This window comes from Leptidea sinapis, chromosome 11, assembly GCF_905404315.1.
Source record: "Leptidea sinapis chromosome 11, ilLepSina1.1, whole genome shotgun sequence".
Lineage (NCBI taxonomy): Eukaryota > Metazoa > Arthropoda > Insecta > Lepidoptera > Pieridae > Leptidea > Leptidea sinapis.
Genome location: NC_066275.1, coordinates 11,541,964 through 11,568,758, shown reverse-complemented (window position 1 = coordinate 11,568,758; position 26,795 = coordinate 11,541,964). Strand labels below are relative to the sequence as shown.

The 26,795-nt window shown below is 36.2% G+C and overlaps 1 protein-coding gene across 5 annotated transcripts in view; it reads left to right on the top strand.

Annotated features, from left to right (window-relative positions):
• LOC126966829 (uncharacterized) overlaps positions 1 to 26,795 on the top strand; it is a 93,134-nt gene that overhangs the window by 51,423 nt on the left and 14,916 nt on the right. For all 5 annotated transcript variants that reach the window (XM_050811084.1, XM_050811082.1, XM_050811083.1 and 2 more), the window contains 12 exons: positions 10,636 to 10,827; positions 12,315 to 12,450; positions 12,533 to 18,299; positions 18,375 to 18,568; positions 18,990 to 19,128; positions 19,628 to 19,793; positions 20,928 to 21,084; positions 21,814 to 21,914; positions 22,413 to 22,775; positions 23,935 to 24,217; positions 25,266 to 25,486; positions 26,331 to 26,430. In XM_050811084.1, the coding sequence (XP_050667041.1) occupies positions 10,636 to 10,827; positions 12,315 to 12,450; positions 12,533 to 18,299; positions 18,375 to 18,568; positions 18,990 to 19,128; positions 19,628 to 19,793; positions 20,928 to 21,084; positions 21,814 to 21,914; positions 22,413 to 22,775; positions 23,935 to 24,217; positions 25,266 to 25,486; positions 26,331 to 26,430 (7,819 nt within the window). The remainder of the gene's footprint in view (positions 1 to 10,635; positions 10,828 to 12,314; positions 12,451 to 12,532; positions 18,300 to 18,374; positions 18,569 to 18,989; positions 19,129 to 19,627; positions 19,794 to 20,927; positions 21,085 to 21,813; positions 21,915 to 22,412; positions 22,776 to 23,934; positions 24,218 to 25,265; positions 25,487 to 26,330; positions 26,431 to 26,795) is intronic.

The window sequence follows — 26,795 nt, the reverse complement described above, 5'->3', positions numbered from 1 at the left end:
TTAATAATAACTAGTGCAGTATCATTGGCGTAATTCGTAATTCGCGACTAGTAAACGTGCCAATTCGATTCTTATTATGTCCTTGTTAGATCGTGTACACTAAGGTATACTCGTGTGTTCAACAAGTAATATGCAATAGGTATTTTTGCTACCGTTCACATGGAATAACATGTTTAAGGCAACATTTGTCATACTCTTATCATGATCATGGGTTTTATGTACAGAGTAATGATATATATGATATATTCACTCTCAATTCTTTTCGATTGAGATGTGACTATATTTTTGCGTACCTAATATTAATATATATATATATATATATATATATATATATATATATATATATAATATAATAATTCTTTATTGCAGGCATAAAATCCCATACACAATATTGAGTCGTACAAATAAAATAGTATACAATACAATACAATTACAAATTTATTTTCATTAATTATTTATCTCAGTCAGATAAAAGCAAAAAGAAAACAGCTTTGTGTCCAAAGCTATTTTCTATTTGCTTCCCGATGTGTCGAGAGCCAATCATTATCGGTTAGGTTAGGGTTATCATTGGACTACGCAGGTCCTGGCCCACCACCTGGAGGATGCTGTTACACGAGCTACGCAATCTTTCCCAGAAGGAAGATATACGAGCTCTGATGACAGCAAAGAAGTCGGGCATTCCCGCCTTGGCAAACATGCCCGACGCGCTGCAGTACCGCGGTAACTTCATAAGAATGCGATATGCATCATTATATTGCACCCTTATGGTGCTGAAGGACGCCCTCTTGTATCGGTACCATAACTGGCAGGTATAGAAACACTGGCAGTATGCCCTGAAGAGGGTGCCCTTCACTTCATCACTGCATTTAGCAAATCTGCGCGCGAGCATGTTGCACCGAACCGACAATGACCGCCTTTCCCGCTCCATGTCGAGATCGTCCCTGCGATCGTCAGTGACAATGTGTCCAAGGTATTTGAACTGCTCAACAACCCGAACCTCTGTTCCATTCAAATACACTTCGGGAACTCTCTCCGGACCCTTTTCCGCTTTGAAAACAAGCATTTTCGTCTTCGTGACATTGTACTTCAGTCCGTGAGAGTTGGCATAACTCTCACAGACTGACAATAACTTTCTGAGTCCTTTGATCGACGGGCTAAGGAGCACCATATCGTCCGCATAGCTCAGGTTGTTAAAGCAAACACCATCGATATGGCAGCCGACTCCAGTGCTCCTCAGCCCGCCTATCAGGTCGTTAACGTACACGTTAAAAAGGTCCGGAGAGGTTAGTCCACCCTGACGAACCCCGCATTCTGACCTATAGGCATCAGAGGTCGTGTCGCCCCACCTCACATGATTCGTTTGTCCCCCGTACCAGTATTTCATCACCTCTACCACTGATTCAGGAACACCTGAGGCGCGCAATTTGCTCCAGAGGATTTCATAATTCACTAGATCAAAAGCGCGGCTCAGATCCAGAAAGCAAGCATAAACAGACGTGTTACGGCTCACATAATAGTCAACTGTGTGCTTGAGGCTGACGATGGCTGAGTCTGTTGAGACGCCGGGACGGAATCCAAACTGTGCCTCATCTATACACACTTTCTGCAGTAGTTCGGGCTGCAACAGCCGCTCAAACAACTTGCCCACTACGGTGCAATATTGATAGTGAAATTTTAGGTTTACTTATTATTTTCTGTTCCTAGGCGAATTGTTAGAAAAACGACATTTACTTTTTTACTACATTGCTGAAAACTTATATCATTTATACGTCTGGATTGACGCCTAGTTTGGGGCAAGATAAGTTGTGTAAAAGTGTCCACTGTATGGTTTTTGGAGAAACGTTTTGTCTCTTATCATGCTGGAAGGACCACTCTTGATTATTGAACATGGTGTTGTTAAGGGGCTTCACTACCTTCTCAATAATGGTATCTTGATATACTTGTGCCGATGTTTAGATACCTTTTTCACAAAAGTATGGGTCAGTCACTCCTCCACAGCTATCCATTACTGAAGTCGGATAGTTCCCACGTTGCACTCTGTCGACTAATATCGGGAAGCGTCCTTAGAGCTTTAAGCATAAATGCTTAAAGCTCTAAGGAATTGGAAAAAAAATCTCATCCGTAAACAATTTTTTTCTGTGACTTCACCACCCTATTGTTTTTTTTAATTATGAGTTTAGAAATGACCTGCACGTCTCTTATAGGCTGTAAGTCCTAAGTCATCTTTTAAAATACCCGACAAGGTTCTAGGTGCTATCATCATCTCCAGGGATAAAAAGCAAGCGTATGGAGAGTTTAAAAATTGCATTTGGCTCCATACGTACATGCAATCACAGCATTTCGGGTCTCTTTATCACCCCAATCCATTTTAATATCGCCAAACATTGTACTATGTATTGGCGCCAAAATGAGAAAACTCAATGAACAATCTAAAAAATATAAAAATGACAGATTCCAAATTCAAATGTAATATTATGATATGAATTATTATAATTTGAATTTCTTATGCAGTCAGGTGATTATTTGCTGTATTCCTTGTTTTTATATACATATAAGAAGGGGAAAACGTGCAAGATACTCACGTGACGGGTAAGTGGGGAGATGCGCAGATATGCATGAAATATTATCTACATTAATTGGTTATTTCAATTATAGTAATTCAATTGTCCACCATCAATCACCTTGATCGATTTCATGCTTTATCGTTATATTGTTAAAAGAGCAACCGTCGTTGTTGTATTAAATGATCTTTATCTATGTAATCGAAGCATGAAAGTAAAAGAAACTCGATCGGTGAGGTCTAAGTATTGTGCTTCGGTCTTCAGGGCGCCGTAGCTAGTGAAATTACTGGGCAAATGAGACTTAACATCTTACGTCTCAAGGTGACGAGCGCAGTTGTAGTGTCGCTCAGAATTTTTGGGGTTTTTCAAGAATCCTGAGCGGCACTGCATTTTAATTTTCAGGGCGTATCAATTGCCATCAGCTGCTGCTCATCGTCCTGTTCGTCTCGTCCCTTATTTTCATAAAATAAATAAATACAATGTATAAACTTTACATTGAATATTTTTTTATGAGAATACTTAGAAGTAGTTTTTAGAATTTTTGTCTGTTGGGTTTGAGACAACGTATAGAATACATTATCATCACGCTACGTGCGGCATAGTATTTTTGCTGCTCTAGGTACCTACAGTGTCCACGTGGACGACGTCGCGGGTAGCAACTAGGTTACAACGTAATATGTACTCTTGGTGCCAACCATTGCCGCATTTGTGATATTTTTGATAACAACCAATTTACTTATTACCAACTAATTTCAATATATATGTATTTATATGAAAAACGTATATCCTATGTTCAATCAATAATATTATATAGAAATTTTCACCCGAGTTCTAACTAGAGCAGACACTAAAAATGATATAATAAAACATATTATTATTAAATTGTAAATAAAACAGGCACAAAATGTAGGTACGAATCGTTCCCTCTCACACATAAAAGTACATTATAGATTCATAAAAAACCTAAAGACCGTGTAACCGGTACAAATTCGATCCGATCAATTCGATCGAGAGTTTCTTGCGCCGCTTCTTCTCCCTCAAAACGCCATTTGGTTCCGAAGCGGTAGTAGTGTCTAGTATATTAGAAATTACATCAAAAAGAATTCCAAAGGAATCATAAAGGAAGTAAAAATAAAAGCCTTTTATTCGGCATGAGACTTTTTTTTCAGTAAAATATCGAAAAAAAAAAATGTTATATTTTTTTAAGTGATAACCCTCACTTCTAGGGTTATGAACAATACGGGATAAAATTTTGGTTTTCAAATTTTATTTGTGTAATAAAATATCTACTATATTTTCTCAATAAATAGTTCCCACTATTTGTTTATTGTGACTATAGAACATCTTGAAAAGGGTTTTTGGCCGATATCTCGGATACTATGATACACTTCAGGGCAAAACTTATTGGAACAAACGCATATTTTATTTCCTGTAAACCCTTTTTTTGTTTATGATTACCGTTTAAGATTTATGGCACATTAAATGAACCGGTTTCTCTTTCGTGGCTCATAGCTCTTAAAATATTGTTTACAAAAAGTAAATGCTCTATCCATTATCCATATACATCTATCCATTTTTAAAGATTAATTTTTTTACTACACCTTTTGTTTAATTTTTTTTTCTGATGTAATTTAAATAATTATTGCGAGGTTTAATTTGATTTTTATTTGCCTAACTGGGTCATTAATATTCAAAGCGTATGATATATCTAGCACTGCTACCGGCACCCTAACAATTAGACTAATAACGTGTTGTTCTCGAAAGGAAATCAGTGATTGCGAACGCGAACTTAGCGGTAACGCTCAAAAAATAATGGGCATTGTAATATAATATTGTGTTCGTGGAAGTGTAAGATCAGCCTCAATACATGATCATTACGAGGCGGTCCATTACTAGTATTGTTCTCAACATTTGGCGCGGGTCAACGACTTCTGCAGAGACGTCTATGAGCCAGCTTCAAATTGTTGCGCCATCGTAAATCACGGCTGAATATAAACCACGACCAAGTATTGGTGATTGTTAATAAAGATTTCTTTGATTTATTTTAAAATTATTCGGCCTTTCAAATAAACTTGGTATAAAGTTATGTCTGAGAACAAACAAAGAATATGCAAAATGTTTACATATTGTATATTTATTTGCAAGGCTGCCCGACATTCGGAAAACTTAAGAATTATCATTGCATTGACAGTGTTGTCAGCGAAATAGTCAACATGCATATTCTTGGTTTATTCTCAGTTATAACTTTATACCAAGTTTATTTTTTTTATCGTATTATATTGTAGTGTTGGAAATGTTTCATAAATATATTTAAACAAGGATTTAATGAAGTAATTTGTGTGAGGCAAAACTGGCAATAAACGCAAGCTTATCTACAGATTACAGAAGAGTTACTGTTCATTTTATTGTGCCAAAACTCTAATTCTCATATCGAAATGGCCCTCGTAGTACAAATGGTGTTTCACCACACATTATAACACTAGAAATAAGAGATTGCTTGTAACTAATTCTAGTCTGCGTCATAAGATACATAATAGCTTTAAGGGTAAATGTATACACTTTTATAATAAAGTCAGTCCTGAACAATAGCTGGGACTTTATTATTTATAAATAAATTTAAATGTTTTATTATAAAATGGCTCTGTCGTAAATCCAATTACTCCACAGCTGAAAATCTAAGTGATCGGACAGCCTGGGACTAGATTATGATTATTTTATAGCAATAACAATGACAGTGCAATTTTGCACATTTTTATTAAAAAGAGCGCAAAAAAAGAATGCTGGGAGAGTTTCTTGCGCCGCTTCTTAGTATCTAGTATATTAGAAATGACATCAAAAAGAATTCTAAAGGAATCAATTTTGAGAAAATAAATGCCTTTTATCCCATTCTATCGATTAATAAATAAAGGTCTAATTTAAATGTTCACAGTTCATTCACAACATAAAAATACGCTCAATTATTGTTCGCTGACGGCGACCCATGAAAATTCAACATCTGCGTATACATATGCAGATGTTTTTTGACGTAGTATCGATCGCTTGATCAGCAGGTGAATACATTTAGTACGTTTCACTCGATTACTTTATCATGCTGTACTTAATATTGTTGACAAAATTATCACAATTATTGTTTGAAACACCATTTGACAAGTCTATCTTCCTTACATTTTGAAGCCCTGATTGTTCGTTTTGGCAAGTAGGCAACCTGTTGTCGAATTGATATAGAGGTTCCATAGTTCGTAAATTAATCATAATTCATATTTGTTTAAAATGCCATTGATTTTTTTTATTAACTGAGAAAATTACTAATTTATTTATTAACAATTAGGTACAATAACAGATGACAGGACTAAATATCATCTAATAACAAGTGCAGGATACTTTATTTGATCCTGAGATTTAATAAAATTGTACACAGCATTCATCAAATACAGTAAGAAAAGTGGACACAACAGATATTAAATAATAATGACATTTTAAGTTTAGCTTATTGTATGAAGAATATTTTAAACAAATGCATATTTCATAGGAATATATTAATATCGGCACTTCATTGAATTCTCTACAAATTCTAATAATGGGATTGTTATGCGATACATTATTACCTACTTGAGGAATCGATCGAAAATAGGCATGGAATACGCACTTATTTAATCCGACATTTTGACTTTTTTTTCATATCGTTTAAAAGAACGTAAATAATTTTATGTAAGCTATTTATTTGTAATTCATGTTACAATCACGGACGAGTAAAAAAGAAGGACTCCGTGTCACGTTACATAACAGTGAAGCAAACAAAACAAGCCGGTAAACGAGTAAATACATAGCCCCACGCACACACGTTAATACAAGCCGATCGGCCGCCATTATGAGATTTGCCATCGTCTGTGACAGATAGTTTGCGTCGCAATAAAATATTTAAAAAATGCCGTCGTGCGTTTGGAATTTTTAAAAAAAAAAGATACTATAAAAGTATTTGTGGCTATATATGATTATTTAAGGGAGAAAAAGTTGTGTAACTAGGATCCCCCATAAACGCACACACACTAGCATAAAGGTGCTTCACTTGCTAATATCACGGCGCGGAGTCCTTCTTTTTTTCCTCGTCCGTGGTTACAATGTTATTCGTTTTAGCTTTTTGCGCTTCTTTTGGTAACTTTCACTACGATATATTCCGGACTCTTCCGTGTGCGCAATGTTCTTAAACAGAGGTTCAATTTAGAAGGTCCTCGCATCATATATTAAATATGAATTGATTGAAAGTCAATTGAAAGTAAATATCACATTTCATTAGCAGCTTTTATGTAAGGTTTGATTTGCATCAAATACCAAAGCTTAAAATACAGCGTACACAGAGCGGTCATTGGAAAATAAATTCATATAATCCCAAGCGAAAATGGCGCTACCTCTATTACAACAGCTTTAATAGCACGTATTAACACAATTAGAATGTATATCAGCTATCTTACGTCTGAGACTACTGTGAACTTTCAAAATTGTCATTAAAGAGCTCTTAGTTGATATTACATACAAAATATTTATATTTATCGATTTGGTAACAATATTGGATTTCAAATCTGTTCGTCTTGTGTGCAGCTCAATGTATCTATAATCCCTTTCTTTTTGATAGTACTTCGAGTAGTATAGGAGCAATCGGAGAATCCTGAGCGGCACTGCATTGTAATGGGCAGGGTGTATCAATTACCATCAGCTGAATATCCTGTTCGTCTCGGCGTCTTTTATCTTGTATCTTGTATATAAGTACGAACAGCGATACTGTTTCGAAATGATGGTCTCATCCCTACGATATAACAATATGCTAGGGTCACGAGAAAAGTACTTTCACAATCGACATTTGAATGTATACAATGGTGTGTTTTGTGTTCGCTTGTTTGACTGGCTGTCAGATATAAATCTCGGCGATCACGAGGTGGTTAATGTGATTGTCGTGCCGGCGCCGTCTCTTAATAGGCGAACAAACGCCGTTATTGTTGCGCCCTAGGATTACATATTGATTGGCAATGTCGATATGGATACTGCCGAGTATAAATTGTTCTCAACTCTGACGTAAATGGAGGCGCTCCACTTAACAGCGTTACTTATTCGATGCACGATCAATAGTTAAGTTTAGTAAGTTGACGGGGCTAGTATATAAAGTGTCTGATGATGAGAAAATCAGCACCTTATGACCTTAACACTAATAGTGTTATAAATAAACGCGACGTAAAGTCATTCCAAGCTTAAAAGTTTTTGTCTTTATCTTACCTTTGTCACTACAGGGAGAAGTAATTACATAGTATTATCTAGATATAGGTACCTAGATAATAATAGCCCTAAACAAAGAAAATTCATGAACACTAAACCTTGTTAAACTACAAAAATTGTTGTTTTCATAAAATATATACTATGGTTCATGTTGTCAACAGTCTTTTAGCTAAACACGTAAGTGCATTAGTAATCGTCTGTTTACGTTTTCATTTGCGTTAGGGCGCCCACCGCCCGGGCCCACCTCCTGGTATTAAGTTTGATAATGTAGCGTCGATAAGCCGCTGACCAGTCGCACCTAGCACGCCATTCAACCCCTTGCAACGCTAGGGTTGCTTTCCCTTCCGCCTTATTGATTTACCACCCACAACGAATTTGTTAATGCACAACTAATTTCACTGCATCTACATTGATAGCTTCAAGACCGAGACCGTTGTGTTTGTTCTCTTTCGCCTATCGATGGGATTTGATATTATTGTATTCTTTACGATGGCGGTGTATGTAAAACAATGTATCGCGTTTTTTCAGTAAAGACACGGCACATGTACCTATAGAAAATGACCCTGACGTGTCATAATTTGGGTGAGGCTGACTGAATCGATAGTATCGTGCGATCCAACCCTACCTGTTGTATACATTATCTTATACTAAATGATTATCGCGCTCAAGACTGGGTGGCCGATGTGACGAGTTCAAAATTCATCATCGTTCAAACATTCTAGAATTACGCCAGATGTCAGTCCTAGCTTTATGTCACATCTTTCTTCCAAATTGAAACATCCAAGGAACGAACCCCAATTTGTATCGGCCTGGAAACAACTGCGGAGCTGCGCTAAAGACGCTTTAAAAGTCAGAAAAACTCCTGTAATTCCTGTGGTTCCGCGAGACAATATGAACGGGCGACGTGTTCATCTATTATCATGTGAACCGCATTCTCGTTAGTATTATTCTATAGAAAATTCTAGGGCGATTATTAAACATGGGTCATAATTACACATTGAATATACGAGTACCTAATTACTACAATAGTATTGAAGACGAAATTCGTTTAATAGTTAGCTGGAAACATGAAGTAAATATAAATGACGTTGATTCAATTGATATTCGATACTGCGAGTAGTGAGCGTAAGGTATATTCGCGCGGGATTGCGGTCAGTAGCGATAGTTGCGACATAGCCCCATGTTGCTGTACTTACTACAGTAATTTGTGTTGAATCAATCTCGGAAACTAATGACACCTTTCGATATAACGATCTACTCAATACAAGTGATCAATTATCTCTATTCCATGTTGTGTATATTATTTAGAACGAAGTTGCGTAATTTTTAGCTAGGTATATTAAAGTAAGATTTTTAAAATATTGAAGTCGGAAGTCGGAAAGTCAACCAAGGAGTTCATATCTTCTTTTTTTTATGGATGAGGACAAACGAGCGTACAGGTCACCTGATGTTAAGTGATCACCGCTGCCCCCATTATTCTGCAATACCAGAAGAACACAAGAGCGTTGCCGGCCCTTTCAAAAAGTGTACGCACTTTTTTGAAGGTACCCATGTCATATCGGAAACACCGCACAAGGAAGCTCATACCACAGCTTGATCGTACATGGAAGAAAGTTCCTTGAAAACCGCATTGTGGAGTAATGCCTCACATCCAGATGGTGGAGCTGATATCCTAATTTGTGGCGTGTCGTGTGAAGCTGGAATTCAGCGGCAGGAATCAGATCGAACAGCTCTTCGGAACACTCCCCATGATAAATGCGGTAGAAGAGACATCATCATCAAATTAAGCTAGAGCAAGATAAATAAGAATAGGAGAGGATAATTTGACGATTGTTGCGAGTGGTGGACCGTACTGAATTTAAGGTCCACAATCTGTGACTCAACCGTTCAGAGAGATTTCCGCCGTTATTCTATGATTTATATTAATAGTTAAGCATACCGTACGATGTCGCTTCAAGAATCGTTATAATAGTGTGCTTTCAGTATTTCATTTAGTTTGGTCTTCGATGTATATAATACTAGCTGGCCCGACAGACGTTGTTCTGTAGATAATAAAAGAAAATACTGTTTTATAGGAAATAGCCAATAATATTTCAAAACATCAAGAATTATTTCATAAAAAACTGTTTCACAGCGGAACTGTCAAACCGTGTGTCACTAAATTCTCTCATAGAAAATATGTCTGTATATTTGAAAATAAAAATAATTATGGGTCCCAAATCGAAATAAAAAACTATCCTATCTCTCAAGTTGGACTAAACTGCACTCCATGAAGTAATCCCCATTAAAATCCGTTCATTAGTTTCGGAGTCCATCGCGGACAAACAACGTGTCACGTAATTTATATATATTAAGATATTATTATAAGTCTAGATACGTAATCCTTTCAAAATTAACATTAGTTCGATTAACAAAGCTATCTAAAAAGAAGCGCGAAGCGAATGATACGTACTAAAAGAACACGTGTCGTTGAATTTGCGCTCTTTGTAATAAATTTATAACTACAATAAGTCAATACTAAAAAAAAATACACGGTAACTTCTTGACTAGATATTCACAATTGCAATATTGCAACAAAAAGTTATTATAATTTACAGAAAGTAAGACCTTTTTTGTGTCTTAGATAAGCATTCAATGTCCACATTTCTCTAGCCGTTTTTATGGTTGGCCGTTACTTATTTAATGGAAATTTTGAAGATGATATACAATGTCTAGAATAAGTAAATACGGTTTGTTGTTCAAACGGAGGATATTAATATAACGTCAGTAATAGATAACTTTGATGTAACGTTGTGTATTTTATTTACAGTTCGCATCATCAACGACTGAGAATGTGGTATGTGGCAGCAGTTCGTCATCGACCACCTCGTCGTCATCCTCGTCTTCATCTTCATCATCATCATCTTCATCGGACTCGGACACAGCGGAGGTCGCGGGCGGCCCCACTAATAACCAGCCCGATGACACGAACGTTGTTCTGGCCGCTGCGTGTCAATTGCAGGTCAGTCTGTATTATGTGTCACAATAATCTTATATCTTTAAACGAGCATTTCTTGGATATATATATATGTATCTCGGAAGTGGCTTCAACGATTCTCATTAAATTTAGTATACGGGGGATTTCGGGGGCGATAAAACGATCTACCATGGTTTCAATTTAAAAAAAAATGTCGTTTTATCCGTGTTTTAATGAGAAACAGCTACAATGACATCAGAATACAATGGTAAATTTCTCCACTATATACAAGACTGTAATAGCTCAGATGGGACATTGGGTGATCCGGAAAGCAGAAGACCCCGGTTCAAATCCAGATTTCCTATTAGTTCTTCTTTTGTTCAAGTTTTATACATTCTTATAAATCCGAATCTGAGCAAGGCTCGGTTGTCCAAATATTATATAATAAAACTACAAGATTTAGATTTTAGATAGTAAACTGATAAACCAACTGTGTTTGTACATAATTCTTGTTTAGTACAGACATTTGACAGGGGCTTAAAATTATTAAGGTGGGGTTGCATCATATTAGCTGTTAGTTAAGGTTTAAGGCAAACTTAACGTTGACTGTAACGCTGACTTTAACATGACTGTATTCCTTGGTTTTAATTATAAATATAAAATAATGTTAAGGCGGGGGGTTGCATCATATTAGCTCTAATAGTTTGGGTTTAAGGCAAATTTAACGTTAACAGTGACGCTGACTTTAACATAGACTGCATTCCTTGGCTTTAATTTTAAAGATAAAAAGTGAAATATCAAGTCAATATTTATTTGAAACTGTTGACAGGTCGCTACTTATCATTAACAAAAGCTTTAACCGGCTAAGATTGGATGGTTACGGTTAACAGCTAAAGTTATGACGTCATCTAAACATTGTCAAATTGTGCAACTATTTTTTTTTTGGATAACCGGTACTTAAAATTTTCGTTATTGCTAAAGTTAGTTGGTGCATCTTTCGAAATCCAAATAACTATGTAGAAATACATAATGTTTATTGGATACATTTGAATTTTGAAAGAATTTTGCTTGATTCGAAAAGCGTATAATGTATAATAATATAATATTAGTAATTTTATGATAATTGTTGATTTATATATTGATCCTTTATAATTTTAAGGTCATGATTAAAAAAATCTGCTTTTTCTTCAACTTAATGTGAAGCTGCAAGCCATAAAACAAACAACTTTAGGTAATCCATTGCGCGAGTCAATAATTGAGTAACAATTGGACTGGAAAATTCTTAGTTGTAAGCTATAGAAGAAGTAAATTAAATTTAATTAATAAAATAAAATATATAACGAAGTGTTGTGTGACAGATTTGCCAACAAAATCTTATCAAGATCTTTACTTATATAATTCTTCATATACATACATCACGTTCAAAATAATTGCTATGAGATTAGTAGTATATGCATTAGTACGTCAAAGATTTGAATATCAATGCAAACGTTATGAGGCCATGACCTAATAGATTCTAAATACCACTACAGGTCATAGACGACGCGGACCTTGCGGAACTATTTCCAGAACAAACATCGAGCGCGCCGGTGCAGCAGCCAAACTTCTCCACATTCTCGGTTCACAACGCTTCGCCAGATAACGATGACAAATCTATCGCTGACAATGGTAAAAATTACAATAGATTTGAATTTTATTTCAATACCTCTCATTTTGTCGGTTTAAGTTTATTGTCTCTAATATTTTTCAGGTGATGGATCCGGTAGTGAGATGGAATTAACGCCTCAATTAGTGACCGCAGCAATTCAGAGAGCTACGGCAGAATCATCTGGATCTGATAATGATTGTTCCAATTCTGATACGATCAATCAAAATCCTTCTCATTATGCTTCTAGCTTGTTGCAACAGTTTGTTGCGCAGACTCAACTTCTCAGTAGTTCTGCGTCTATAACAAGCATCAATAATGCAACAGCATTGGCACCACTTAGTGGGAGCCAAATAGAAAATGTTGCCTCCATCAGCGACTGTGTGCTTGGACAAATAAATAGTCTCCCAGATATTACTACAACATTTTTAAGTAGTAATCAGCATTTAAGCCCTCAACAGTCTGAAGAGTTAAGGCAAATTAATAAAGACCTTGAAGAAATTAGTTCTGTGGCTGAATCTGTGGATATATCTCTTCATAATCCGCCTAGCTTAGAAGATGACATTATGAGCATGGAAATAACAGCTGGAGGTTCAGAACTAGTTAACCCGAATGATCTATTAAAACATTCTCCATTAAACGATGTTAGTTCTGATAGTAATGCCTTGAATCAAGTAGATCCTAATAAACTCGATGCAATAAGTATGAATTCAGTTGAATCTCAAGATGATGCCGGAAATTCTGTTGTGGAATCTAGAAGAAAACGTGGCAGGCCAAGAAAGGTTAGAAAATTAGTAGAATACGCCAATCAAGGTTGTGAATCTCGGATGCAGGACAAATCGGCTGTTAATGTGATAAATGAGTTCAATTCAAATGATCCGCCTAATGTATCTCCAGACTCAGGAATTTTATCTAATCATAATTCGCCAACTCACTCGCCCTTACGAAGGCATGACATCGATGATGTCAATAGTAGACACGGAAGAAAATCTATTCTAAAGGAAAATAATACAAAGACTAGAAAAAATGCACGGTCTAAATCTATGACACGGTCAAGAACTCATAATAAATCAGATTCTAGTGACTGTGATTTTAGAAAAAAGAAAATAGAAAATGAAATCAAACAAATAAAAACTGAAGCACCGTCGCCAGTTCCACTAAAACAGGAACAAAATAAATTTGAAAAAACTAAGAGAAACGATCGTAAGCTCGATATTGCTGCTTTAGACAGAATGCTGTATGCAACGGATCGAGTATTATACCCACCTCGTAAAAAAGTAGGAAGAAAACCGCAATCGAAACCAAAAACTACAAAACCGACTGCTAAAGCATTAAAAGATAAGAACCAGTATAATTCACCTGACAGTGATAATGACTCTATTTCTCCCAATAGATCTGTATTGTCTGGTGTATACGCAAAAAGAAAAGAACTGAATAGCAAACTTGCTAATTTACCAAGGAAAAATAACAAAGTCATTAATAATTCTTGGAGGGATAATCAAAGTGAAAACGAAGCAGCAGATGATCTAATAGATCCAACTTGGAAGCAAATAGATTTGCATCCAAGATTTAAGGATATTCTGTCAGGTTATAAGAGCGATTACGAATTTAAACCCTATAAAAGTTGTAGTAAAGTTATAGAGTCTGGATATAGAAGCGATTATGGATGCAGATCTGGGTATAAAAGTGACCATTATCGCTCCGGATATAAAACAGATTTTAAATCAGGATACAAAACAGATAAATCAGGTTATAAGACTGACTATAGTGTAAGAAGTTCACGAAGGCCAATGAAAAAATTGAAGAAATCTAGGTCAGTTCGAAATAGATCCTATTATAAAAATCAAAAACATTTTGTTTCTGACCAAGACATCATATTACTAACTAACAAAACATTTAGTAGTTTGACGCTTGGACATAGTTCAAGTGATTCTGAACGGGAACCTTTTTTACGAAAACCAAGTGCCAGCCCTAAATATGTTAGTGTTTGTACGAAATACCCTATGCCATCTAAATATGATTATAGTTACAAAAAAATGAGTCGTAAAAGTATCTTAAGACCAAATTCAACAGATCCGTTTGCACCTGGACCAGTTTTCAGTGGCTTACAAAGGCCAATTACGACTTATAATATATTTAAAGTCAGTCATAATAATAATAACTCCCTATTAAAATCTCCATCTAAAGTCAATTATACCAATGGTCGCCTACCTTCGCTTAAGCCCACTTTCACGCAGAAATTTGGAGTTTCGCCTATCACCTCCGTTAAACTATCAAAGAAAGATCCCGATTCGAAACATCCTTCAAGAAATCTTTCTCCCAAAAATAGAAAACTATTAAAAAGTAGTACAACAGCACAGCGTTCTAAAAAAGAAAGTCCGAAGCAGTTGCCGAGTATATTTGAAAAAGCGAAAAATTCTTATATACCAAATAAAGAATTATCAAGAAATGTTTTTCTCAACTTCAAAAAATCATTTATTAAACCGACTTATCATATTAAAAAACACAGGCCTGTCGTGCTCGCTCCGCCTAAAATTAATTTAAAACCAATAGAAAGGCCATCACGTATAACAATAAAAACTGAAAATAAACATCATAAGCATAGAAGTAGAAGAAGGCATAGATCAAGGTCAGTTTCTAGATGCCGCGATTCATATAATAATCGTAGCATGGCAGAAACGCTGGATCAGAAGTTTAATAATGATATGGATAATCTCATAACAAGTTTTATTAAACTGTGTCAAATAGCCCCTAAATTTATCAGTTCTGTGTCATCTAGCCCTAGAAGTACAGAAAAAGAAAAAATATTACCTGAAACTGTGGCAACAGCTAAGGTTGTAAAGCGAGCTTCTAAAAAGCGAAAAACTTCTGATAATCCAGAGATTGCCACCCCGACTTCTAAACGAAGACACAAAAAGCAGTTGATGGAATCTCACAATAAAGGTGGCAAGGAGACTAACGAACATAAGTTACCTCTTAAAAAGAGACATTACCACATAAACTCATCCACAACTTATTCTTTAAGTCTAAGTTTAGTAACAACAGAATTCGAAGAACATTCAAAAAGCGGTACAAGCCCAGAAAAGTTTTTATGTACCGAAACAGACTGTCTCGTGGATATTACCGATTCTCAAGAATCCTCTGAATCAAAAAATATAAATGAAAAAATAAAAAAGATTCACGAAATTTCTAAAAATGTATTGTCGCCTAATGATAGTGATTCTAAAAGTTCTACTTCATTTATCAAAGAAGTAAACGAAAGTCTAGAAAATTCTCCAAAAAAAGAAGATGACAATTATCATTCATCTACAACTGATGGAAGCCCAAGTATTCTAGATGTTGCAGATGTTGAAATGCTGATTCAAAAACCTTCATCGGACCAATCGGAATTCTCTAAGAAAATATATGAAACGTCCGAAAAACTTAAAGCGGTTCATAAAATGGTTCACGAATTGGAAAAATCGTTACCAAAGTCCAAAGAGGACGAAACAAATAATACAAAATTAGAAGCTCATAGAGTCTCTTCTCCCAGATCGGAAAATAAACCATTACCGGTACGGAATACAATAGTCACACCTAAAAAAAGACATAGACTGGAAGCTGAAAAGGTTTTACCAAATTCGAATTTAGACCAAGTAGCACAGTCACTCTCAAAAAAAATATTGGATGAAAAAGGTTCTCAAGCAAACAGTATCAATGATAAAAATTTAGATTCATTGAGTCTTGATAAAAAAGAAGTCGACAAAACAAATATACCAGCGCCCAATACTTCAGAAAGTGGTGCATCTGTAGACCCTTTGAAAAGCATGTCTGCTCGTTCTCTTTACAAAAGTGCTATTCTTCCACAACAAAAATCTGAAATAATGACACGAAAGAAAAATAGACTTGAAGGTCTTACAAGCAACTTGGTTTCAAAGATAAGTCCTAGCGCGGCTACAAAAGTACTAGACACACTTTTAAATAATAATATTCGAAAATCAATAGAGTCTCGCATACTTGAAAAGGAAAAGACTAACATAAGCGAAAGTACAGTAAAATCAATTGATGATAAAGGTAAAGGGAAAGATTCATGCCCGATCAATACTAGGGCTAGTGTAATTAAATCTCCTGTCTCAAAGTGCAAATTGTTGGAAACGAAAAAAGCTAAAACACCGGATAGAGCGGTTCCTACCATTATTGTGAATGAAGATAAACCTACCGGTATCTTTGAGCCTTCCGTTGATCTAGAAGATCAAATACCAAAGTCTTCTATAAGCGTAAGTAATATTTTAGTAGACGCACAGAGAACTAAAAATAAACTGAAGACAAGTGACAAGAATGCGAATTCCTTGTTGGTTCATATTGACACTGAATCTGAAATTCCCCTAGCTTTAATTTCGGAAACACCTGATCCAATTATTAGACCTAAAAGGGGAGAATCAATAGCAGCAGTTATTTCTGATAAAATTCAAGAAACTAACACAGGACACAATCTTCGACAACCTAAAAGAAATTTGACCAGTGATAGTGACGACACTAATGATAAAAAAAAGAAGAAAACTAGTAACAGTATTATTAGGGAAAGTAAATTAGTTTTGCCACAAAAAATATTAATGCCTAAAGTGCAAGCGGAAAGACTTCATATAACAGAGGTGGAGAAGAAATCAAATTCTCAAGCCACAAATGTTGTTGAATCGGTGTCCAATGATGCTAAATCTATGGATTCTTTAAAAAAGAAGACAAGGCGACGTAAAGCATTCAACCGTACAGGTTTCCCCAGTGTTAAGAAGAAGAAGAAAAAGATAGAACCAGTTGCCATTTGTGGTAACGTTCATGTAGCATCGGAAGAAACAGATAGCTCAGCTTTTGATAGAGTCCCTAAATCAGGCGAAGCTATGAGCACATTCCTGGAACGTACGGGTAATAAACAACCCGAATTGAAAGTTGTATTGAGTAAAGATGATTGTCCTAAACAGGGGCGATTAACAGTCGTAGCAATTGAAAAGTTACAAGGAAAGGTAACTAATGAAAATAAAAAACAAGAAGAGAAAGGATCACAAAATAAGAAAACAAATACATCAATATTGAGGGCACCATCCCTGCAACTGAAACAAAGTAAAGCCGACAAAGATATTAAAAGTCATATAAATAAATGGGAAGTGCTCAGTGAGACTGATAGTATACCCTCTTTAGCTAGCTCTTCTGGTAATGATCCCGAAGATAGTATACCTTTGAGTCTTTTAAATGCCAAACAAAAAGATCCAGGAACAAATAAACGAAAATCTAGAGCTTTATCACCGTCAAATGAGATTGAGGAAATAATGTCCAAACGGAAAATTATTGAAAACAATACTAAAGTTTGCTTGAGGCCAAAATCAAGTTTAGCAGTTTTATATCCACGCGAGAGGAGACAAACGCGAAGTTTTGATACAATCGAAGATAGCAAAATAAAAACGAGGAAGTCAGAAAATAAAAAGAATGTTGAAGGTGCTATTGAAAAAGTGTTGAGCCCAATGAGTATAATGACTAGAAGAAAATCCAGATGTCAGCTTGGTAATAAGACGACAAATGATATTCATTCAAGTTCAAGAGAAAGTTCTTTGGATACTATTGTTAGTCGGAAGGTAGTAAGCAAGTCTCGGGAGACTTCTGTGGACACACTTCAGGATCAAGATGAAAATGAACCTCTTCCTCTTAATGAAAAGGAAATTGACTTTGAAAAGAGTATAGATGTTATTTCTAAAAATGTTATTTGCAAGAAAAGAGCTGTAGCATCTCGAGATGATAGTCCATCAAACAGTATTGACAGAGAAAAAGCAGTGTCCAAGAAAAATCCACGACTTAGAAAGAAGTTCTTAGTAGCTGGTCTCTTTTCTGACTACTACAAGGAAGAGTAAGTTAAAAAAATAGTTGAACATAATATTGTTAATGTTATTATATATAATTATAACATTTTTTTTAATTTCAGTCCAAAACCTGAAGGGAAAGGAAAGAATATTGTTACGCAAACTGAATTTCCCCCGGGGCTGTTAACCCCACCACCGTATTGCGAACGTTGGGTTAGGAAAAGACTGATACATTTCACATTGCCTTATGACATCTGGTGGGAACAGCACTACAATCAGCCAGTGCCTTCATGGAATTATAAGAAAATTAAAACAAGTAAGTATAATATAAATAAGCTGTAATAGATAATTAGTAAACATTTATTAATTAATGAATCATCCTTGCTGACTACACCCTGCTCCCAGGTGCTGTTTGTATGAGAGGCGAATACAATAGGTCGATTTTGGACGAGGTGTTACTTTAGGACTCATGACTAGATAAATAGCCACCCTCTCCAATTAATAATATACCCTTACGTGGCTGATTTGTTATTCCAAAGAGTTGCTATTAAAAAAAGATAATATGTTTTTTTTTTATGAAAAAATGCAGTAACAATTTAAAGGAAAAGAGAATCTAGGCGCGAACTGATGTCTCCATGTCGTGTATACAGGATATCCTATTATTTCAATGGCCATGCATCTCCGGTATTGTCTTAATACATAGATAGTATTTTCAAAAGATCCCTTTTTTGTTCCAGATGTGTACTATGACGTCAAGCCGTCGGCGGACGAGTGTGAGAGCGTGGCGTGTAACTGCGCAGCCCCCACTGGCTGCAACGAAGACTGTATCAACCGCCTTGTGTACTCTGAGTGCTCGCCTGAACTCTGCCCGTGCGGGTTAGTTTTTTATTTTGTTCGTATTATGTCTCTAGGTGAAGATCGGAATTGTAGTGTCGCTCAGAATTTTTTGGCTTTTCAAGAATTCTGACCGGCACTGCATTGTAATGGGCAGGGCAATTATTATCAGGTGAACATCCTGCTCGTCTCGTACCGAATTATCATAAAAAAAGAATTTTATTCAGGCGGAAAAATTGTAATAAAATTCATTTCTAAATCTCCTACTCCGATTTATTGAGGCCCTTGACTTCGGTTTGACTTTCAGGGTTAAAATAAGGCTCTGTTTACTGTAATATAATTTGCAGTTAGGTTCTAACTTACCTTTGTTGGGATAATTCTAATATGCACTAGTGTGTAATATTAGCCCGTGTGTGTCATAGTTTGGTGTAGGGCCCTAAGAACAATATAATAAGGCCCACTTTACGAGCAAGTGTGTTGAAATGTATTTGCTTCTGACATTGGTTGGGGGCTCTCAATAACATATATCCTTGAATTTCAGGGATAAGTGTAAAAACCAGAGAATACAACGTCACGAGTGGGCGTCTGCCTTAGAGAAGTTTATGACCGAGAATAAGGGATGGGGTGTCCGGACCAAGCACAAGATTACCTCCGGAGACTTTATACTGGAGTATGTCGGGGAGGTGGTCTCCGATAAGGAATTTAAGGTATTTTAAATGTGTAGCTTAAGCCTAATCTTTAAGATTATAATTGTAAGAATTTGTAAGGCTATGCCAGTATTAATAACTGACGTCTTAATGATAATTATAGAAATATATGAATACCGATTTACATAACAATGATTGGTTGAAACGATATAAAAATTATGCCATTTGTACATCCGTCAAAATTGTCTCAAAAAATAAACAAAAATTTGGTTATACCTACATACCACGTCATCAGTATTCATCAGCATTTGTTAAAAAGTTGTTATGTTGACCGTATAAACAGATATAAAGTTATTGCGTTACCCCGTGGTTTTACTTTTCAGATGATATATAATATTAGGTAGAAAATTTAACGCACACAGACATGTCTTAACTGTAAAGTGAATAATTGTAATAGGGGACTATGCATGTTTTATTTATTCATTAATAATGTAAAGTAACTTGAAGTACTTTACTAAAAAGGGCAAATTTTCTAACACTTGCGTCTGCTGTTTTGGCACCGTTTTGTACGACATAGTAAACGACAAGTACAATAGAACAAGAATTATGTCACATTTGCTCTGACCAATAATTTTCCCTTCTAAACTTATCGCTAAAAAATTGTAAATTCATAAAAACCCGGGAAGTTATTGGTTTCGATCAATTGAAACTCAAAGATTGTCAAGAAGGATCAAAAGACTGTGGAATGTCACCAACCGTGAAAATCGGTTTTTTTAAAGTTATTGCGGTTTAAAAAATGATATGGTTTATATTTTAACTCTGTTCGCGATGAACAAAAGAAAAATTGATATCTTCTTAAAGATGTATATTTCGTCTGTCTTAACAGCATTAGATATAATTATTGTTTCTTGTGTAGTTCAGTAGTTGTGTCGTGTGCAAGTAATTGAAGTGGTATAGAGTGAATGAATGAAGGTTGTATTTGACAGATAGAGGAAGGATGAAGTATGAATTACAGAGTAGGTAAACGGAGTAATGTTTGAGTTATTTGATGGGTTTAGATGCATGGCTCGATATAGTAATAAAATTAAATTTAATGCAGTCGACGATAGGAAATCTGGCGTTGACAAACTCTAATCAGACTTTAGAGCTCGAAGATGGTCATCCGTTTCCCTATTTTTTTTTTTGTTTAAACAGGAGAGAATGGCGACCCGTTACGCTCGCGACACTCACCACTATTGTTTGCATCTTGACGGTGGACTCGTAATCGACGGACACCGCATGGGCGGGGACGGCCGCTTCGTAAACCACTCGTGCCGCCCCAACTGCGAGATGCAGAAGTGGACCGCCAATGGTTAGTGGTGAAACCTGCACTCATATTATTTGGATGTGAATCAAGACACTACAAAAATACCCAATCAAAAGTACCAGTTTGCATAGTAACAACTACTTGCCGAAGTCATGGACAGATTGAAGTTATTATTAACCCCGCACCCCAGTATCAGCTCGTTCCATTTAACCGCGTGCAACGCAGAGCAGCTCCAATTGTCAGGGTCCCAGTGCTCTGTGAACGGCTGGATCACTTGGCGTTGCGTAGAGACGTCGCTTCATTGTGTGAATTCTACCGCATTTACCACGGGGAGTGTTCCGAGGAGCTGTTTAACCTGATTCCTGCCGCCGAATTCACCTTCGCACGACACGCCACAAGTTAGGATATCATCCCCACCATCTGGATATGTGGCGGTCCTCCATAGTGCGGTTTTTAAGGAGCTTTCTTCCACGTACCACAAAGCTGTGGAATTAGCTTCCTTGTGCAGTGTGTCCGGGACGATACGACACGGGTACCTTCAAAAAAAAGCGCGTACACCTTCCTGAAAGGCTGGCAATGCTCCTGTGATTCCTCTGGCGTCACAAGAGAATGTGGGTGGCGGTAATCACTTAACACCGTACGCTCGTTTGTCCTCCTTTGCCATAAAAAAATCAAGACCCCAATGTGCGGTGCTTGTACTGCATAATAAGTCTATACTATTTATAATATATTAAATTAATTTATCTTTATAATTATTATGTTTTATTGGTAAAGGTACATTCAGAATGGCGCTGTTCGCGCTACGGGACATAGAGCCAGGCGAAGAGCTCACATATGACTACAATTTCTCACTGTTCAATCCAGCTGTGGGACAGGTAATATTAATTATAACTGTACTTGTGATTTTTTATCAATTTAAAGATCTGATGTAATACAAGACTCTTATATAATATGTCAAAAATCTAAACTCATTTGTTATGATGATGTATATCAAAGTTATACCTTTTTGTCATGTGTGTACATCATCATTATTTCAAACTTTCACTTATTTGTGTAATTTAAAAAATAAAAAATGTAAATAAATCATAAAAAAAACAAAACCTCAAGAATCCAACATCCACACTACACATTTCACCTCCTACATAAATAAATGCGAACATTGTAGAGATATGTGAAATATTTAAAAAAAAAGTATCGACAAGTTCTCGATGACAAAATAGCGCAGTCACCACAATTAGCGTCCGTTCACGAGAATGAAGCATGAACCAGTCATCGCTTCCCTCGACCATATTTACCACCGCTCCAAGTTAAAATAAAGTTATGATGATATAAATAATGAATATATTTGTACATAACTTTAAATATTTTATCAGCCCTGCAAATGTGATTCGGAAGACTGCCGCGGTGTAATTGGCGGTAAATCTCAACGCATCACACGAATGCCACAGAAGACCCAGTCTCGCACTCCATCCAACGCGTCCAACCAGTCCAGCAGCTCTGCTGGGCAACAGCCGCGGGTGGGGAGACCCCGCAAGGCGGTCAAGTGCAACAAGAAGACGGAAAATCTGAACGAGGAACGGGAGGTTAAAAATATGACGATTCTGAAGTACCAGCAGCATTTGAACAAGCTGTGGCAAGACCCCAGTCTGCAAGAGCCTCAGTTCAAGCCGCTTACAGTTAAGGAGAGGGCTCTCGTTAAGGAGAGGCATTGCTTCTTGTTTAGGAACTTGGAAAATGTAAGTAGCCTTATATAAACCGTTATTATATAATTTTATATTATTTTAAAAAACTTGTTTATTAGTTAACTGAACACAATTATGAGAAAAAATTAACAAACATTGTCAAAAAAAACGAACTCATTAAAGAAACGAATCGCAAATAATCCTGTCTGTTATAGTATATGTTCGTACAATTCACAATATCATTCATAAATCGCTAGGCTACTTGACATCGCGACCTTGCTCAGTACCGTGCCGCCTTTTCATTATTAAAACAACACATTCTGTATTTAATATGATGTTAGTGCAGTAACGGATTAAGCTTAGGCGGGGCCCGTATCAAATTCTTTCAATGAGCTGTTGTTATATATACTGGAAATAATCAGTTACCGAGTGTCTGACGTGGGTTGTCTCAGTTGGAAAAGTTGTAACGTTTCATGTTTTTGCCACGTCAAGAAATTCAAAGAACATAGATTTATTGAACTGAATGTCAAGATATTCATGTAGCATACTGTGATACTTTATAAGAAAAACAATAAAGTCTTGTGTCGCTGCAGGGTAATGGCAATTTTTTTCCACATTTCCGGGCGATTTCGCCTCGGACTTAAAGGACATATAATCTCAGTTAAAATAGGGACAACCGAGCTTAAGAGTATTGGTAGGCCCCCCACAAGATGGACCGACGAAATGGTCTCAAGATCGCCGGAATACGAATTACGATCGTCTTGGAGATCTTTGGGGGAGGCCACAAGTTAGGATATCATCCCCACCATCTGGATGTGTGGCGATCCCCCACAGTGCGGGTTTGAAGGAGCTTTAATAGTCATTTGACAGCTAAAATTTTGCTGAACTTAAGACAGCCCAATGCAAAATCTTCCGCCAATTATTCGTAGTTGTGAATGAACTTCCTTGTGCGGTGTTTCCGGGACAGTACGACATGGGTACCCTCAAAAAAAGCGCGTACAACTTCCTTAAAGGTCGGCAACGCTCCTGTGATGCCTCAGGTGTTGTAAGAGAAAGTAGGCGGCGGTGATCACTTAACACCAGGTGACCCGTACGCTCGTTTGTCCGTCTTCAGGCTAATGACGATGAACTTAAGAGTTGCCTGCCTAATGACTACACCCATCCATCACGTGACTCGTCAGTTTATTTGTTCTCTCTAAACAATGTTTTCCAGGTCCGTCGAATTCGAGAGCGTATCACCTTGGCAATACCTCCATCACCTTCGGAAGAACCCGCCGTTCCGTCACCTCAAACACCCGAATCAGTGACGGTTGACCCCTTGGCGCTACCCGATACAATGAACCCGCAAGTATTCCTCGACAAGCTGCAGACTCTACGTGCTTCCAAAGAGGAGGTGATGAAGTTGTCCACCTTCGAAGATGACCCCAGTTTAGAGACGAAGGCGAGGATGTCGCGGGTGTTCAAGGCGCTATATTTAATTGTGACCTCGTTCAAAGGTTAGTTTTAAGATAGACTAGATCGTTAAAATATTTAGCAATTTCAATTTGGACAGTTTTAATATGCAATTTTCTAGTTTGAGTTTATTTAGAATCCATATTTTATGTCATCCTTTGATCCTGAATCCTCTTTCAATAGATTAATCTAAATTTTCTTAGCTATCAGATTCATATCATATCAGCCCTTTGTATCCTTGACAATGTGTGGCAAAATTTCATGATTATAGTAAAGGCCGTAACTAGGACTATCTCTGAAGAAAACTGCGTTTAAAAATGCGCGGTTATAAGGATAATAAAATAAGTACACAGTAGGAAGAAAAAATACTTTTTTTTTTTTTTTTTTAAATTTTAATTTAACATGTTAGTTTTTACATACCCACATTTGAGAGATCTTCCAATTATATTATGATTAGTTTCTTAATACATAAAAAGGAATAATATAATTAAAAAATAAACATTGACTTCTAATTATATTTCTGTGAACGAATTTTTTTAACGAACGACTACGAATTTTTTTCTGAGCTAATATACATTATCTATGAATAAAATTCGTTACAATATTTATTTGTCCAAAAGTGGTTGCGTGCAACATGTGGTATGCATGAACCAGTGGGAACGCTTCTTTGAATCGGATGCCGACAGCATTACTGTGTTTTGTTTTGAAGGGCGCTGTAGCTAGTTAAATTACTGGGCAAATGAGACTTAACATCTTATATCTTAAGGTGACTCAATCTTGAGCGGCACTGCATTGTAATGGGCAGGGCGTATCAATTACCATCAGCTGAACGTCCTGCGTCCTCACGTCCCTTATTTTCATAAAAAAAAGTACGCAACCACCGTGGAAGATCAAAACGCCTGACTTAGAATAATGCCGGCCCGACGACTGTTCAAGGGCTAAAATGTCTGGCAAGTTAGGCGAGAGCCTACCAATATGGTAACCCTATGCGTAACTAAAAACAACGAATAAACAAACAAATTCAATATTTATATTTATAACATTAGGATATTCAATTTTCGGTTGAATGCAGTTGCTTTTGTTTTGTTTAAGGCGAAGAAGATAAACCGTTGTGCACACCAATACTGAAGCTTAAGAACCACAAATCGGATTCGGGTACGGCTGATCTGAGTAAAATACAACAAAAGATCGATGCTGGCGAATACGAGAGCGTGGCTCAGTTCGATAGCGACATGAGTGGCTTGCTGTCTGCGCTGATCCGAGAACACACCAAGATGACAGCTGTGGGAATGGCCGCCACGCAATTGAAAAAGGTGTGTATAAAAGCATATAATTTATTAGGCACTAGGAGGATAATCTCGTTAAAGAAGCATCTTTACGCCAACACTGAATTCTCTAAGCTCAGCTGCACACATACGTTTTCTCAATTCATTTTTCCGAATTGGTATACGTAAGCGACGGATCATGTACAGATTGCATAACAATATCGAGTTTATAATATTAAATACTAAGCAAAAGCACAAAGAAAACTACGTATAAACTTTTTTTTTATTGAATTGCGTGCGCTGTCTGTCAATCTTTTACTACATGTGATACAGAGAATAGAATAGTAAGATGCTAACCTAAGTTAACAGATGTAACACCGGATCATTTTATTCAAAATGTCGCGAAAGTGGACGAAAGTTTTCGATGTTGTTTAGGAAAAAATAACAATTTTATACTGTTGTCCATGTTTACCGATACTTTACTTTTAAAAAAAAACTAATCATTATTTTTTTAAGTTATCCACTTTCTTTCGAACGTGTCGCTGGCTACATTATTATTCAGTGAGTAATTTATAATAACTAACGAAGAATAAAGACTTTAGTTACACAATTAAGTTTGTAAAATAGTCAATTCGTTCCAAATCTGTCATTATAGAACCTTATGGGTTCAAACACAAAAAATATAAATAAAATATAAACCTTTTCATTTTATAAATACTAAAAGTGACAACCCCTGACGGTCATAATGTTTCCTGCTTATAAATTATAACCGTTCGAGTCCCGCTTCGTTCATAAATTTTGTTAATAAACTTATTACTGTCACAACACCCATAAAATATATGCAGCAAATGTTAATTACTCATTGCAACTCTATTTTCTTATTTAATTATAGGTTTACAACACGGCCAAATTGGAATTCGCGGACCATTTGACGAAAATTCTAGGATCACAGGAATCTCTGCCATCTAGTTTTATACAAAAATCTAAACCAGGTCAGTAGATAAATCACATTATTAATAATTTATTACTACTTCCATATCTAGGACTTATCCACATAAAATTTATGACTATACATACATGTTGGTGTTCATATAGTGTTAATTCACTTTAGTCGATAGAAAATTCTTTGATAAAAGACATATTTATAAAATATTTCATTATTATTGAAATTCTCTATCAGTTGTACCATTTCTTTAAAAAACAATAGTACAGATTTAACTTAAATCAAATTTTAATTCTACAAGACTCAAATTTCACAAATTAAATTAATTTAATGACTGTATACTATATACTATATTACTGTGGTCCTAAAAGGAGTCCTTCCTTTAGGACCACAGTAATATTGATAGCAAAGTGT